The sequence below is a fragment of the Bombina bombina genome, chromosome 2 (assembly GCF_027579735.1).
Source record: "Bombina bombina isolate aBomBom1 chromosome 2, aBomBom1.pri, whole genome shotgun sequence".
NCBI lineage: Eukaryota > Metazoa > Chordata > Amphibia > Anura > Bombinatoridae > Bombina > Bombina bombina.
In genome coordinates, this window is record NC_069500.1 from 1,413,975,771 (window position 1) to 1,413,991,340 (window position 15,570).

General features: G+C 42.0%; 2 protein-coding genes across 2 annotated transcripts in view; one reads left to right on the forward strand and one right to left on the reverse strand.

The window, feature by feature from the left end:
• Positions 1 to 2,591, reverse strand: part of LOC128650423 (protease-associated domain-containing protein 1) — a 40,328-nt gene extending 37,737 nt beyond the window's left edge. Inside the window, exon 1 of the mRNA XM_053704360.1 lies at positions 2,528 to 2,591. Within this exon, the coding sequence (XP_053560335.1) occupies positions 2,528 to 2,588 (61 nt within the window). The 5' untranslated portion in view covers positions 2,589 to 2,591. The remainder of the gene's footprint in view (positions 1 to 2,527) is intronic.
• Positions 2,592 to 2,952: 361 nt separating this feature from the next.
• CCT7 (chaperonin containing TCP1 subunit 7) overlaps positions 2,953 to 15,570 on the forward strand; it is a 94,622-nt gene continuing 82,004 nt past the window's right edge. The window contains exons 1-3 of the mRNA XM_053700340.1: positions 2,953 to 3,109; positions 9,830 to 9,983; positions 12,183 to 12,289. Of these exons, the coding sequence (XP_053556315.1) occupies positions 3,104 to 3,109; positions 9,830 to 9,983; positions 12,183 to 12,289 (267 nt within the window). The 5' untranslated portion in view covers positions 2,953 to 3,103. The remainder of the gene's footprint in view (positions 3,110 to 9,829; positions 9,984 to 12,182; positions 12,290 to 15,570) is intronic.

Sequence of the window (15,570 nt, forward strand, 5' to 3'; positions counted from 1 at the left end):
GACATAGGGCTATGGACACACCAAACTCACACATGACATAGGGCTGGGGCACACCAAACTCACACATGACATAGGGCTAGGGGCACACTAAACTCACACATGACATAGGGCTGGGGCACACCAAACTCACACATGACATAGGGCTAGGGGCACACCAAACTCACACATGACATAGGGCTAGGGGCACACCAAACTCACACATGACATAGGGCTAGGGCTACACCAAACTCACACATGACATAGGGCTAGGGCTACACCAAACTCACACATGACATAGGGCTAGGGGCACAGCAAACTCACACATGACAAAGGGCTACACCAAACTCACACATGACATAGGGCTAGGGGCACAGCAAACTCACACATGACATAGGGCTAGGGGCACACCAAACTCACACATGACATAGGGCTACACCAAACTCACACATGACATAGGGCTACACCAAACTCACACATGACATAGGGCTATGGGCACACCAAACTCACACATGACATAGGGCTAGGGGCACACCAAACTCACACATGACATAGGGCTAGGGGCACACCAAACTCACACATGACATAGGGCTAGGGGCACACCAAACTCACACATGGCATAGTGCTAGGGGCACACCAAACTCACACATGGCATAGTGCTAGGGGCACACCAAACTCACACATGACATAGGGCTAGGGGCACACCAAACTCACACATGACATAGGGCTAGGGGCACACCAAACTCACACATGACATAGGGCTAGGGGCACACCAAACTCCCACATGACATAGGGCTAGGGGCACACCAAACTCACACATGACTGTGAGGAAGAATGACCTGACAGACTGCCGTAAGCACAGAAACACAGATGGAGACAAAGCAGGCTTAGGCCTGAAGACTGCTGACCCAAGTGCTGCTGTTTGACGGGAGCTCAGTCTGCTTTATTTGCACCCCACTGCATTGGTGCAAGTACACTTTTTCCTATTATTTATTGATCCTTCTGTGCTAGGCCATGTAGTGCCCCTGTTTTCTTTGCCATTCACACGATATAGGGCAAGGGGCGCCTCAGGTTTACAAGTGACACAGGGGTAAGGGGCACCTCAGGTTTACAAGTGACACAGGGGTAAGGGGCACCTCAGGTTTACAAGTGACACAGGGGTAAGGGGCACCTCAGGTTTACAAGTGACACAGGGGTAAGGGGCACCTCAGGTTTACAAGTGACACAGGGGTAAGGGGCACCTCAGGTTTACAAGTGACACAGGGGTAAGGGGCACCTCAGGTTTACAAGTGACACAGGGGGTAAGGGGCACCTCAGGTTTACAAGTGACACAGGGGGTAAGGGGCACCTCAGGTTTACAAGTGACACAGGGGGTAAGGGGCACCTCAGGTTTACAAGTGACACAGGGGGTAAGGGGCACCTCAGGTTTACAAGTGACACAGGGGGTAAGGGACACCTCAGGTTTACAAGTGACACAGGGGGTAAGGGACACCTCAGGTTTACAAGTGACACAGGGGGTAAGGGACACCTCAGGTTTACAAGTGACACAGGGGGTAAGGGACACCTCAGGTTTACAAGTGACACAGGGGTAAGGGACACCTCAGGTTTACAAGTGACACAGGGGGTAAGGGACACCTCAGGTTTACAAGTGACACAGGGGGTAAGGGGCACCTCAGGTTTACAAGTGACACAGGGGGTAAGGGGCACCTCAGGTTTACAAGTGACACAGGGGGTAAGGGGCACCTCAGGTTTACAAGTGACACAGGGGGTAAGGGGCACCTCAGGTTTACAAGTGACACAGGGGGTAAGGGGCACCTCAGGTTTACAAGTGACACAGGGGGTAAGGGGCACCTCAGGTTTACAAGTGACACAGGGGGTAAGGGACACCTCAGGTTTACAAGTGACACAGGGGTAAGGGACACCTCAGGTTTACAAGTGACACAGGGGTAAGGGGCACCTCAGGTTTACAAGTGACAAAGGGGTAAGGGACACCTCAGGTTTACAAGTGACATAGGGGTAAGGGACACCTCAGGTTTACAAGTGACACAGGGGTAAGGGACACCTCAGGTTTACAAGTGACATAGGGGTAAGGGACACCTCAGGTTTACAAGTGACACAGGGGTAAGGGACACCTCAGGTTTACAAGTGACACAGGGGGTAAGGGACACCTCAGGTTTACAAGTGACACAGGGGTAAGGGACACCTCAGGTTTACAAGTGACACAGGGGTAAGGGACACCTCAGGTTTACAAGTGACACAGGGGGTAAGGGACACCTCAGGTTTACAAGTGACACAGGGGGTAAGGGACACCTCAGGTTTACAAGTGACACAGGGGTAAGGGACATCTCAAACTTACAAGTGACATAGGGTAAGGGACATCTCAGACTCACACGTAGGGCGAGAGGTGCCCAAGACTCACGCATGGCGCAAGTTAACGGGTGCCACAGGCTCATACATAAAGTAAGGAATGCCTCGGCCTCACATACGACACACAGCTGACGGCTCCATAGGCTCACATACCCGGTGTACCCCATCTACCTGCAGTACGTACCCCAGGCCGGTAAAAGGTACAGCAAGACCAGCACACAGCCTGCACTGAGGCTGACAGTCATTTCTCTGAGTTCTCTCACTTACTGCGCATGCGCAGCAGCAGCGGACAGCTAGCGTGCCCACCTACACAACACGCCCCGCCTCCTAAGTGCTCCTATTGGGAAAAAGAAAGGGCTTGTGAGTCTAGTAGTTGACTCATCCCTCTGTCAATCAGGGCTGTTATACCGCTAACCTCTAATAGAAGCGCACACTATAATTAGCTCTGTGTGTAGCTATCGTGTTTTTCTAAAACCCTAGTTACAAACTGACAAAACTGGGTGTACTAATATGGCAACTTCAATCACCACTGACAGGAAAAAAGCGGAACTAACTTACTAACCAATCATCGCTGCTCTGGGATCCAATCAGCTCTCTGGATATGCCCGGTCACCATAGTAATAGTAGCTTGGACACGCCTTTCCTCAGACCACGCCTATTACAGTTGGTCGTTGTTTGAGGAAGGTTCGTGAAGGTTTTCCGCGGTGCATTGTGGGTGTAGCAGTTGCCGGCTGGGAAGGAAACCGTAATAATTGACAAGATGATGGTGAGTGAGCAATCCTTTGTCATCCTCTGCGCCGCCATTCTGTAGCTACATTCCCTGCCCGGGGCCGCCTCACTCTGGGCCTGTACCGTTGTTATATCGCTGTATTGTTGTGCTGGGCACCAGGGAGGGTAATGGGGCTCACGTGCACCAGTCATGGGGTATTACAAAGAAGCAGTGTCTCACAGGCCTTACAGTGTGCTGAGTGTCTGGTACACCGGCAGCTCCGCTACTGCAGGGTGACAGTGACAGCTGATATTGTGCCCTCTAATACGTATAAGCGGAGCTCGTGCACGGTGACAGTCACAGCTGATAGTGTCATTTAAATGGATAGAAAGGTTTCAATTAAATGTGTATTTCATTTTGGAAGATAGGAATTTTTGCAATATATTTTCATCAACAAAAATGCTTCTAGTAAAAGTTATTACTGTTCTTCAGCAGCATACGCACATATCCTGTGTGTGCCCATGCACCAAACCCCATGCCTGCTCAGAGAGCTACTGGTGTGGGGTGTGTGTTGCTTCTGAAGACATCATTTGTGTCACACTGCTGGTGGGGTGTTTGAATACTGGTCCACAGCCCCTCACTTATGTGCGTATGGCACAAAAAAAACAGTATTATATTTTTGCTAATGGAAGTATATTGCGAAAATTCTTATTTGAAATGCACCTATACACATTTTGCTTTTGACCTTTTAATACATTCATGAATATTAGGGGTGACAGTTACAGCTGATATTGTGCCATTTAATACTGTGCGTGGTGACGGTCACAGCTGATATTGTGCCATTTAATACTTGAATATAAGGGGAGTCCGTGCTAGGTGACGGTCACAGCTGATATTGTGCCATTTAATACTTGAATATAAGGGGAGTCCGTGCTAGGTGACGGTCACAGCTGATATTGTGCCATTTAATACTTGAATATAAGGGGAGTCTGTGATAGGTGACGGTCACAGCTGATATTGTGCCATTTAATACTTGAATATAAGGGGAGTCCGTGCTAGGTGACGGTCACAGCTGATATTGTGCCATTTAATACTTGAATATAAGGGGAGTCCGTGCTAGGTGACGGTCACAGCTGATATTGTGCCATTTAATACTTGAATATAAGGGGAGTCCGTGCTAGGTGACGGTCACAGCTGATATTGTGCCATTTAATACTTGAATATAAGGGGAGTCTGTGATAGGTGACGGTCACAGCTGATATTGTGCCATTTAATACTTGAATATAAGGGGAGTCCGTGCTAGGTGACGGTCACAGCTGATATTGTGCCATTTAATACTTGAATATAAGGGGAGTCCGTGCTAGGTGACGGTCACAGCTGATATTGTGCCATTTAATACTTGAATATAAGGGGAGTCCGTGCTAGGTGACGGTCACAGCTGATATTGTGCCATTTAATACTTGAATATAAGGGGAGTCCGTGCTAGGTGACGGTCACAGCTGATATTGTGCCATTTAATACTTGAATATAAGGGGAGTCCGTGCTAGGTGACGGTCACAGCTGATATTGTGCCATTTAATACTTGAATATAAGGGGAGTACGTGCTAGGTGACGGTCACAGCTGATATTGTGCCTTGTAATAGGTGAATACTTCATTGTGTATAAAGTAGCTGTTAGTGATGTCTGTTTGTCTTCCTGTTATACGCTGCATAAGGGTCGACCATAATCTGCTAGTTTTGAAACACATTGTTACCAAATTAGGTATGTGCTACTGTGATAGTGGTGTGCAGTACACAGGCCTTGCACCAGTCATGTTCTGCCTCTCCTCCAAGTAGCCCACCACAGAGGCCATTTATCCTCCCCATCAGGCTGCTGATTACCTTACTACTGAAGAGACATTTAGTTTAAATCTCAGCCAGATAGTCCAGCTATTATCCTGCTTTAGACGACATATATCAGCTAACCACTGAATGCAATGGTTTGAGATCCTGATCCCTATGACCCCTTCGTGTGAGAATGTTGCTCAGTGGAGGGCAGGTGGGATAATTGGGGTGCTTAGGTTAAGGGGTATGTCTAGGGTTATCTCCTTGGGTACCAAAGAGGGTTACAAGAAACGGCATTGTAGCTCATACTGGCATCAGTAGTTAATAGGATTTTGGGTAATGTCTTTTAGCATAATTTATTTCCTATGGCAGAATTCAGCATTTTAAATTACCAGCCATTTCAATATCACTATAGTTGCCAGATAATTTCAATACAATGCCTTAACTTGCAGAAAGTGCACAGACAGCTTGTAGAAGTGAAGCTGAACTGCCGTTAAGCCACTTATTGACACATTTGTTACATTAACCCTTTTCCTTCCGTGCAAACGTCATATTATGTCTTATGCTCAGCATTCCCAGTGTAAATAATAATATTAGGATTGTCTGACAGGTGAGATAAAGGGTTAATAACGGCAAAGGGCACACAGTAATTTGGATTTTTTGTGTAATGGATAAAAACAAAAATAGATTGCGAGATTTCAATTATGGAATCGGGGCGTCCCTATGACGCAAGGCACGCCCTCCAGACCGCGATCACATCCAGGAAGCGCTGTTAGTACGGAATACAACGGCGCTAACAGGTTAATACTGTAAGACACAGCTGAAGGCATGAAAGAGTTAACTTTACATGGCACAATACTAGTTAAAAAAACTCAAGGCAGGAAGGGGTTAACTTCACAAGTTTTCATGCTGCCTGGTTACTTGCAACATTGTATAAACATTGTGTTAAAGGGACAGGAAACCCACAAATTGAATTAATGATTCAGATAGAAGATACAACGTTCAAATTTACTTTTATTATAACATTTTCTTCATTCTCTTGTCATCCTTTGCTAAAGGAACAACATTGCACTACTGACAGGAAGCTGAATACATCTAGTTAGCCAATCACAAGAGACAAATGTGTGCAGGCACCAATCAGCAGCTAGCTCCCACTAGTGTAGCATATGTGCATATTCATGTTCAACAACGGATACCAAGAGAACAAAGCACATTTGAAAATACTGTAGAAGTGATTTTAGATTTATGCAAGTTTAATTATGACTTTCCTATCCCTTTAACAGTGGCAGCACTGAGAATAAATGGCTAAAATACTAAATTGGGCAGATGCTCCAAATAAAATACGCTAGAATAAGAAATTGCTGGATTTTGTGCCCCTTGCAGCACTGTCACCTTTTATAGTCATGGTGGAATCCTGGTTTCTGTATCACAGTTTGCTTTTCCGATCAATTCCAACAAGAAGCAATAAAATTCCCAAGATTAAAATCCCTTTATTGTTTCAAGCATGGGGATACAGACAACATCACAACGTTTTGGGGGTGTTTCCTTTAATCATGTGGTTCTTTATATTGGATTTGGAGTTTGGCAGTTACTCGAGGTGATTCTCTATATTACAGGTTGAAGTGCTGGTTTGATTTTACTATAAATTCCCACAGACTGGCTGGGCTTGTAAGCCAAATCTAGTGCAATAAAGAATTAGGTTAACAGATTGTGATGATGATAAAGCTATCATTTTGTAGCTGCTGGTTGTGGTTCAGTGTTTAAAGGGACACTGTACTCAAATTTTTTCTTTTGTAATTCAGAAAGAGCATGCAATTTTAAGCAACTTTCTAATTTACTCCTATGATCAATTTTTCTTCATTCTCTTGCTATCATTTGAAAAAGAAGGCATCTAAGCTTTTTTTGGTTTCAGTACTCTGTACAGCACTTTTTTTATTGGTGGATGAATTTATCCACCAATCAGCAAGGACAACCCAGGTTGTTCACCAAAAATGGGCCGGCATCTAAACTTACATTCTTGCATTTCAAATAAAGATAACAAGAGAATGAAGAAAATTTGATAATAGGAGTAAATTAGAAAGTTGCTTAAAATTTCATGTTCTATCTGAATCACAAAAGAAAAAATTTGGGTTCAGTGTCCCTTAAGTATTCTCAGGGCTATCAGCTGTGAGTCTGCCCATCACAATCTTGTGCATGATGAGATTGTTTAAGATTACTCCAACAAGCCCTTTGTGACTTACAAGGGGGGTCACTGCTGGGGTTAGGGGCCAAACTCTTCTCATTCTTGCACAGGGAAAATTGCCATGACTACATTGTCAGCATGGTGACATTGGGGGCGATTTATCAAAGTAATCCGCCCGCAATTCCGCCCAAAACTACGCATTCGACCATATCTCACTATTTATGTAAGCAATCTGCGCCTATAATTTTCTTTGCACTCCGCTTGTACTCGCTTAGGTGCACGGGTGCGCTCCCGAGTGCACCAATATTCATTAGTAATAGGCATAATTTCACAACCCGACCTACAAATATGCCCAGTTTCTTATTTATCATTGCTTTCATCGATAGGGAACTGAAATTTCTCCTTAAATGGCGTGTTCTATATTTCGCCATACATACATAGGCGAACAGCATTATCATATATTCTTTTACAGTTTGTGATGGAGTACTTACTACTTTTAGCTGCTTTATCCAAGGCTCAGCGCCAAGAATAGACTGATATTGTCAGAAATTTGCGCTTCCACAGGCGCATAGGGGTACCAAGAGTTTTCTTGCCCATTGTGGTCTTTATAAGCCTTGACTGACAGATTTGTGTCATCTTAAAGTACCAACAAGGAAGAACATATGGAAATAAACAGCACGGAAACATTATTAAATATGTCAAAAATATAACATTAACACAATAAATTAGGTACTGTACCTCAGCGGTTGCCAACCATTGGTCCTTGGACCACTGGTGGTCCATAAGATGTTGGTGGTCCTTGACACCATCAAGCAGGAATCAATCTCCTCTGATGGTGTCACCCCCGTTGTGCAGCAACTCCCTACAGTGCCTGGCTGGACATTAGTGAAAACCGACGGAGGAGGAGATAAATTACAAGCACGTTGCATAGTACTGCACAACTTGCGTAGCTAGATTGTATTTTTAACCCCTCCCACCCGGCACGCTGCTCATAGGAAGATGTTTCCATTCTAAAGCCAGCAGAAGTTGGTTTAGTCTTGGCTTGAAATAGTGGAATTAATTTTTTTTTTTTTTTTTTTTTTATTTTCTTTTGTTATATACTTTCTCTCTATATTTAATTTATTTTCTTCCCTTTACCTGTCTCTTTGTAGTAATTTTCCTAATTCCTTTAGATGGACTTACATTACTGTTTGTCTTCCTCCCCTCCATCTTCTTTTTTTTAAATATTAATTATTTTTAATTCAAATAATTTTCCCGCGCACAAAGCCATTTCACCTGAATTCCAGTAATTGCCATCCAGCAGATCAGCCATATCCCACCAGCATTATAGTAATTGCCAGTAATATCAGTCGTGGTTAGCTCACATCCATATTGAGAGCTTTCTGATATAAACTTTAATTTATGACTCCAATGTCTGGCCATTATCATAAGTAGTTTTGAATAATTCCTAAGTCGGGAGGTAACTTAGAAGTCTTGTGGTCCTTTTAAACATAATTCTTTTTCCCACTTTCTGCCTCTGTTTCCAGTTCAGAAGTTGGCACTCACCTTTCATCTGTCATTTAGAAGTATTCTCTAAATTCTGTCATTCAGTTAGTTAATTCCAAAAATAATTCTTAAAAATATGTAAATATATACATAATGTAAACTTAGCTATGGTTTAACTATTAATGATATATATATATATATATATATATATATATATATATATATATATATATATATATATATATATATATTCACACACACACACCTTAAAAAAAAAAAACATGTTAGTGGTCCACAGGATTCAAAATTGTGAGTTTAGTGGTCCCTGAGGTCCAAAAGGTTGGTGACCCCTGCTGCACCTAACTGCTCACAATTTAAAAATTGCAAAATAAATACCAAAAAAAAAAAAAAAACCTGCATCTTTAATAATCAAGACTTAGCGGCGTAAATATTTATAAGGATGTACTATGATAAATAGGGAGTTTTTTTTTTTTTTTTTTTTTTTTTTTTTTTTAAATAAATTCAGGCACACTTGCGCTTATCTGGAGGTGAGCTGGGGCGCAGTTATAGGCGAAGCACATAGACAGTTCGCCTAGCCTTTGATAAATCGCCCCCATTGCAGGCTGTAGCTGGCTTTTTTTTTTTTGAATAAGTGATTACCCTTCCAAGTAATCCAGGATTGTACAGTTTGAAAGCACCAAACTCACTACTGCCTCTGGTGCTTTCCACCTTTTTATGTTTTTATTCTAAAAATTGCTTATTCTAATTTGTTAGAGCTTGCAATGTGCAACTCTATGTTTAGCCTCTATAAAGGGTTTAAACAAATAGGGGAGCTGCAGAGATTTGCCGCTCCTGAGCAGGAAGCAGCCAGTGAGCCAATTGACTGTGTACAGCATGCCGACTGCAGCGATTAAAGCTCATGACCAGTACTTTAACGATGCGTTTAACTTCTACTCCTTTTTCTTGCATGGGGTTAAACACTCAGAACTGCAGTGTTAATTTGTTAGAGCGTACAATTTTTGCACTATGATGTCCCCTGGCTGCCTGTAGTTTTTAACTATATAGGTTTAACCCTTGCTAATGGGTTGGCAGAATACATTGACTCTCCTGAGCAGGATAGGAGCTGTAATCATCAGTGTCCTGCTTAGGGCTTACACAAAAACGAAATCTAATTAGACCACTTACTATCACACTTTTATGTACCGTTTCATAACCGCTGAGCAATGCAGCTTGATCAGTTCAGTATACATCTACTAAAGACCCGGATGCTTGTGTTTCTGTTTGCAGCCCACACCTGTTATCCTGCTGAAGGAGGGAACTGACACCTCCCAGGGTGTTCCTCAGCTCCTGAGTAACATCAATGCCTGCCAGGTGATCGCAGAGGCAGTGCGCACCACCCTTGGCCCACGTGGCATGGACAAGCTTATTGTCGATGACAGAGGTGAGTTGGATTTGCCGTTTCATGCGTTTAACAACGTGCAGAATGTTATAGAGCAGACAATATGGTGATTGTAAGCCCCTCAGATATAGGTATTGCTTAGTATATAAAGAGTTCTCAAATCTACAGAACAAAAATAAGGTCTCCACATGTTTATGGTACTGAACTGCCTGGTGCTGATGAACTTGACAAAATACTAGTGCTTTTTTGTCTATCACTCTATAGTTTAAACTGAAATAGAGCCTAGTTGTATTTTTTTACTTATGAAAACGTTTTTTTTTTTAAAGTAGACAACCTAAGGTATTGATCTAGGCCCATTTTTCTATATTTCATGCTACCATTTCCCTACTAAATGCGATCATGTAAAAAAAATCATTAAAGGGACAAACGCCAACAATGTTTATTGTTTAAAAGATAGCTAATCCCTTTATTACCCATTCCTCAGTTTTGCATAACCAGCACAGTTATATTAATACACCTTTTACCTATGTAATTACCTTGTATCTAAGCTTCTGCAGACTGCCCCCTTATCTCAGATCTTTTGACAGACTTGCATTTCAGGCGATTAGTGCTGACACTTAACATTATGCTCATGCCATGGAGTTATTTATCTGTATGGCACACATGAACCTCTAGCTGTGAAAAAACGGTCAAATCCATTCAGATAAGGTGTCCTTCAAGGGCTCCCACCTCACAAACAGCTCTCTAACCCAGTTGGTGTGTTTTTTTTTTTTTTTTTGTTTTTTTTTAAATTAATGTTTTTCTGTAGTGTTAGGGTTCCCCACCTCCCTCTCAGCAGGATCCTTATGTAGAACCCCCCCCCCCCACCTTATTTCTTCTTCTCTGTAGTGTAGCTACCCATCCCTCCCTCTCTCTTCAAAAACTTTCTGTAGCGTAGGATCTCGCCAACACGCCTCCTGCCTTCCCTCCCACCGGCACCAACCGAGATTGTTACAGACAGTGTCGCTGTCTGTAAGGATCTTGCAATTTGGCTTCATATGGTAATGGAGCACTAATCGTGCTCCATTACCATATGAAGGCAGATGCTGGAAGCTCACAAGCAGTAAGACTGATTGGGCTTTTAGCATTATGGACGTAAATCTACGTTATGCATTACAATGGCCTATGTACTGCACAACGTAGATCTAAGTCCATTTGGCCAAAGAGGTTAAAGGGCAATAGGATGGATATTCCCTTGTTACATGTTTAGTGAATGTTTGAAATATAACCTATTTATTTCCAAGAGTTGTCTCTTGTCTGTTCATCAGTGATAACTTTTTTTTTTTTTTTTTTTTTTAAATTTTATTTTTCAGAAAATATATATTCTTCTAACTTATGTTTTGCCTATACCATCAATTCCTGCACATGATGGTTTTTTTTTTTGTAATTTTTTTTTTTTTTATAGCTTTTGTAGCAGTAATAGTTTATTTTTATTTTTTTTAATGAGTCAGAACATACAATTTTAAACAACTTTCCAATTTACTTCTATCTAATTTTCTTCATTCTCTTGGTATCCTTTGATAAAACAAAAATGCACGTACGTGAGCCGATAACATGAAGCCTAAATGTGCAGCCACCAATCGGCAGCTTATGAGTCTACCTAGGTATGCTTTTCAACAAAGGATACCAAGAGCTCAAAATTAGAAAATAGAAGTAAATTAGAAAGTTGTTTAAAATTGTATGTTCTATCTGAATCGCGAGAGAGAAATGTTTCAAGTTATAGTGGAACTTCATTACAACTGATAAATTATACTCCATCTGAAATATCACTCACTGATGTATTCTGTTAAAGGGCCAGTAAACCTAAAAAATGTTATATAATTCTGTACATAGTGCAGAATTATATAACATTATATTAGCGTTGGCTTTATACAACCTAACATTCCCTGTGAATTTGTATAAAAAGACAAATTTTCAGACCCGCTCTCTGTGTTCTTCTGAGCGGGTCTGTTTTTATCACAGAGCGCATCTGGCCAGCTGTCTAGTCACAGCCTGGGGGAATATTAGGTTGTATAAAGCTAATGCTAACGCTAATATAATGTTATATAATTCTGCACTATGTGCAGAATTATATAACATTATTTTTTAGGTTTACTGGCCCTTTAATTGTTAATTTTATATACGCGTGATTATTGAAAGGAAATGAGCAGATTAAAGCCTTCTTATGTTCTCTTTATTTATATAACCTGATCGCTCTTCTAGGTAAAGCCACAATCTCAAACGATGGTGCTACCATTCTGAAGCTCCTTGATGTGGTGCACCCAGCAGGAAAAACCCTTGTGGACATCGCTAAATCCCAGGATGCTGAGGTATGGCTGATGCTGATGACTGGATTGCTCAGGGGTCACATTACATAATAGATAACTGCACTCTTCATGCTAAACATGATGCCACAGCATAAGATTAGATATCTATTTGTTTAGTATAGAATGATGCATACAATGTTACTATGTAATACGGTATACTACTCACATGTTTGTCTGACTGTTTTTTCAATAGCAAATTACTTCTGTCTGATCAGTGGTGCTGAAGGCCACACACAAACCCTTGGTGAGCTGGATGTGACTAGTGGGCCCTGCTTCATAGGATATATGATGTTTAGTGTTTTTTAGAGCAGTGCAGGAGTCACTCTGCCTGCTGCTACTTGTACTAATCCTGTAGCACTTGCATTGTGTTCAGTGAGCTAGTCACACTCTCTAGCTTGATCAGTCTGGCCTTCACTACACCCGTCATAAAGTGCAGAATTGTGATCAGCTGAGAAGAATACTCTAAGGCACAACAGAATGGGCTTTAGTACTCTGGAATATGTTCTATATTTTTCTGTCCTAGAAAAGCACATTAAAGGGATTTTGAAACAAATAGGAAGTGTGTGTTTCTCTTGTTAAGTGTATCCAGTCCACGGATCATCCATTACTTATGGGATATTAACTCCTCCCCAACAGGAAGTGCAAGAGGATTCACCCAGCAGAGCTGCTATATAGCTCCTCCCCTAACTGCCATTCCCAGTCATTCTCTTGCACCCAACGAATAGATAGGATGTGTGAGAGGACTGTGGTGATTATACTTAGTTTCATACCTTCAATCAAAAGTTTGTTATTTTATAATAGCACCGGAGTGTGTTATTCCTTCTCTGGTAGAATTTGAAGAAGAATCTACCTGAGTTTTTCTATGATTTTAGCCGGAGTAGTTAAGATCATATTGCTGTTTCTCGGCCATCTGAGGAGAGGTAAACTTCAGATCAGGGGACAGCGGGCAGATTAATCTGCAAAGAGGTATGTAGCAGCTTATTATTTTCTGACAATGGAATTGATGAGAAAATTCTGCCATACCGATATAATGTAAACTCAGCCTTAAATGCAGTAGTAACAACTGGTATCAGGCTGTCATGTATGTATATTTTACACTTCAGTATTCTTGGGAATGGCACTTCACTGGAATTATACTGTATGCATAAGACTTTAGCCTAATTTGCAGGGACTAGCAACAGGCTTTTTAATAACACTCAATTTATTAATGTTAAATGTTTTTTGCTGGCATGTAAAATAGTTTAATTTTCTGAGGTACTGGGTGAAAAAATGTTTTGGGCACTATTTTTTTCCACTTGGCAGTCGTTTTATTTAATTGATGACAGTTTACTGATCTCTCTCACTGTTATGTGTGAGGGACCTTTTTTGGTGCTTTTGCTACGCATCAAAAAATTCAGTCAGAAGTTTATTGTCTTCCCTGCATGATCCGGTTCATCTCTACAGAACTCAGGGGTCTTCAAAACTTGTTTTGAGGGAGGTAATCACTCACAGCAGAGCTGTGAGATTGTAGTTGACTGTGATAAAAAAACGTTTATTTCTGTATTTTTTTTTTTTTTTTTCTGCTATCGGGGTTAGTTATCCTTTGCTAATGGGAGCAATCCTTTGCTAAAATTGTGTTTTTTACAAAGATTTGATGCTATAACTTTTCAGTTTATTAATTTTCAACTGTCATAACTTTTTCTGTGCTTCTTATAGGCACAGTACGTTTTCATATTATAGTAAATTACTTGAAAAGTATTTCCAAGTTGCTAGTTTATTTGCTAGTGTGTTAAACATGTCTGATTCAGAGGAAGATATCTGTGCTATATGTGCTAAAGCCAAAGTGGAGCCCAATAGAAATTTATGTACTAACTGTATTGATGCTACTTTAAATAAAAGTCAATCTGTTCAAATTGAACATATTTCACCAAACAACGAGGGGAGAGTTATGCCGACTAACTCGCCTCACGTGTCAGTACCTGCATCTCCCGCTCGGGAGGTGCGTGATATTGTAGCGCCGAGTACATCTGGGCGGCCATTACAAATCACATTACAGGATATGGCTACTGTTATGACTGAAGTTTTGGCTAAATTACCAGAACTAAGAGGTAAGCGTGATCACTCTGGGGTGAGAACAGAGTGCGCTGATAATATTAGGGCCATGTCAGACACTGCGTCACAATTTGCAGAACATGAGGACGGAGAGCTTCATTCTGCGGGTCATTCTGGATTCAGATATTTCAAATTTTAAATTTAAGCTGGAAAACCTCCGTGTATTACTAGGGGAGGTGTTAGCGGCTCTGAATGATTGTAACACAGTTGCAATACCAGAGAAAATGTGTAGGTTGGATAAATATTTTGCGGTACCGGCGAGTACTGACGTTTTTCCTATACCTAAGAGACTTACTGAAATTGTTACTAAGGAGTGGGATAGACCCGGTGTGCCGTTCTCACCCCCTCCGATATTTAGAAAGATGTTTCCAATAGACGCCACCACACGGGACTTATGGCAAACGGTCCCTAAGGTGGAGGGAGCAGTTTCTACTTTAGCTAAGCGTACCACTATCCCGGTGGAGGATAGCTGTGCCTTTTCAGATCCAATGGATAAAAAGTTAGAGGGTTACCTTAAGAAAATGTTTGTTCAACAAGGTTTTATATTGCAACCTCTTGCATGCATTGCGCCTGTCACGGCTGCAGCAGCATTTTGGTTTGAGTCTCTGGAAGAGACACTTGAATCAGCTCCATTAGATGAGATTACACACAAGCTTAAAGCCCTTAAGTTAGCTAACTCATTTATTTCAGATGCCGTAGTACATTTAACTAAACTTATGGCTAAGAATTCCGGATTCGCCATTCAGGCACGCGGAGCACTGTGGCTAAAATCCTGGTCAGCTGACGTTACTTCTAAATCTAAATTGCTTAATATACCTTTCAAAGGGCAGACCTTATTTGGGCCCGGGTTGAAAGAAATTATCGCTGACATTACAGGAGGTAAAGGCCATGCCCTGCCTCAAGACAGAGCCAAACCTAAGGCTAGACAGTCTAATTTTCGTTCCTTTCGTAATTTCAAAGCAGGAGCAGCATCAACTTCCTCTGCACCAAAACAGGAAGGAGCTGTTGCTCGCTACAGACAAGGCTGGAGACCTAACCAGTCCTGGAACAAGGGCAAGCAGGCCAGGAAACCTGCTGCTGCCCCTAAGACAGCATGAATCGAGGGCCCCCGATCCGGGAACGGATCTAGTGGGGGGCAGACTTTCTCTCTTCGCCCAGGCTTGGGCAAGAGATGTCCAGGATCCCTGGGCGTT